The following is a 1,629-nucleotide window of genomic DNA, read 5'->3' as shown; positions in this document are numbered from 1 at the left end:
ATAATGTACTTGATGGAGGTATTTAAAATATTATTTATTTGTGGAATCGTGACCAGGGACCATATACAAGGTTTGATCTGCTTGTAAATCCCACTCTTAGAGGCGCTGCAAATACATAGATAGTTGGTCGTAAGGTTGTCGTTTTCGAAATATCGTTCCTCAGTATATCGCTGCCCGAGTGTATGTCTAGCTTGAGTAGTAACGAAAACATGTCTGTTCCAGTATAAATATTTGAGCAGCGAATAACATTCCGTTCATTGGAATGTGTTTCAACGATCACTGAAGGTACTAAGTTACTGAGAGAGTCTGCAACATTTTAAAGATTACCTGTGGAGTGTGGACTGTGTGGACTGTGAACTGTGCATGTCGCTTTTTAGATTGTTTGGCTTACCATCCAGTCACCTTAGTCAATGACAGAATCGAAACCAACCCCGCGGATTTTACCTGGTCTTTGCGCTGCGTTCGACTATTGGATTTAAAATCGCTATGCACCTTGAGCATGGCATAACCTCAGAGGAAGCACGAATGAAATGTTATATATCTCACCACACACATTTACGCTGGTATCCGACGGATGCAAAATGACTTCCATAGCAAACAGTATTCGTATTTGGTCCATGTATACTGCGCGCAATATTTTTCTAAAATTGTATCTATTGTATACGCGGATGAAAACTATTAATGTACCTTGCGAAGCAACCTTTCATACATTTACTATATATTTTAATATCTACGCACAAAATCATGCCTTTTGAACGAAAATTCGATGGTTTGTGGTAATTTTGCCCTTGTAGTTTTGCGTTGTTAGCCAGTGCAATTTGCCGTTCTCGACCCAACGCTCTTCTGTCCAGTCATAATCACCTTCGTGTTTCTTCACAGATATTGCGTGCATGCAAAGTCTGCCAGTTGCAGCATCCCACTTTGCTTGCTTCTTGCAGTATACTGAGAAGGCATCATCATGATAATCAGTCCATCCGAGAAACTCATTGTTCATGCCGAGCTCCATCTTATTGATCATATTCACAAAGGAAGTGTACTGCACTTCTGTGACAGTTACTTTGTCCTCTCCTTCGCATGCGACTTGGAGCTCTAAGTCAATGGTGAGCGCACACAAAGTCTTGCGCTTCAGATAGTTCACACCCCCGTCTTTCAAAAGTGGTTCAACTCCTTCAGAATTGTTCTTATCCAGAACCCATCGACCCTTGAAGCAATCTAGATTGCGGATATCTTGTGGCATTGTGTGAGATTGCTGATATCTTGTGGCATTGTGTGAGATTGCTGATATCTTGTGGCATTGTGTGAGATTGCTGATATCTTGTGGCATTGTGTGAATGTGTACTAAATTTTCAAACTGCGTTTGTGCTTATATTTATAGGTTCTGAACACGTATGTGGTATTACAGGAAAGCTAGAAAGGGATACATCATAGATGTGAACGGAAGTCTTATAGATCCATGTAAGTTGATTCCGTGCTGGAGCGGCAGTCGAGCGTGAGGAGTACTAAATAATTTTTCATTGATAATTGTTGATTAACTGCATATTAATGTTACACACAGTGTCACAGTGATTATGAGGTCTGAATATGTCAAAATGGATACATGAGCTGATCATATAGAGACTAGTAAAGTTG

At 40.3% G+C, this 1,629-nt stretch overlaps 1 protein-coding gene across 1 annotated transcript; it reads right to left on the bottom strand.

Annotated features, from left to right (window-relative positions):
• Positions 1 to 626: 626 nt before the first annotated feature.
• On the bottom strand, positions 627 to 1,324 carry SARC_15679 (hypothetical protein; the record flags this gene model as incomplete). The annotated part of the gene is made up of 1 exon (XM_014290205.1): positions 627 to 1,324. The coding sequence occupies one exon, from the start codon at positions 1,322 to 1,324 to the stop codon at positions 743 to 745; it is 582 nt and encodes a 193-aa protein (XP_014145680.1). The 3' UTR covers positions 627 to 742.
• Positions 1,325 to 1,629: the final 305 nt, after the last annotated feature.

This window comes from Sphaeroforma arctica (assembly GCF_001186125.1).
Source record: "Sphaeroforma arctica JP610 unplaced genomic scaffold supercont1.6541, whole genome shotgun sequence".
In the NCBI taxonomy this organism is placed as follows: Eukaryota; class Ichthyosporea; order Ichthyophonida; genus Sphaeroforma; species Sphaeroforma arctica.
This window is presented reverse-complemented; position numbering and strand designations above follow the sequence as displayed.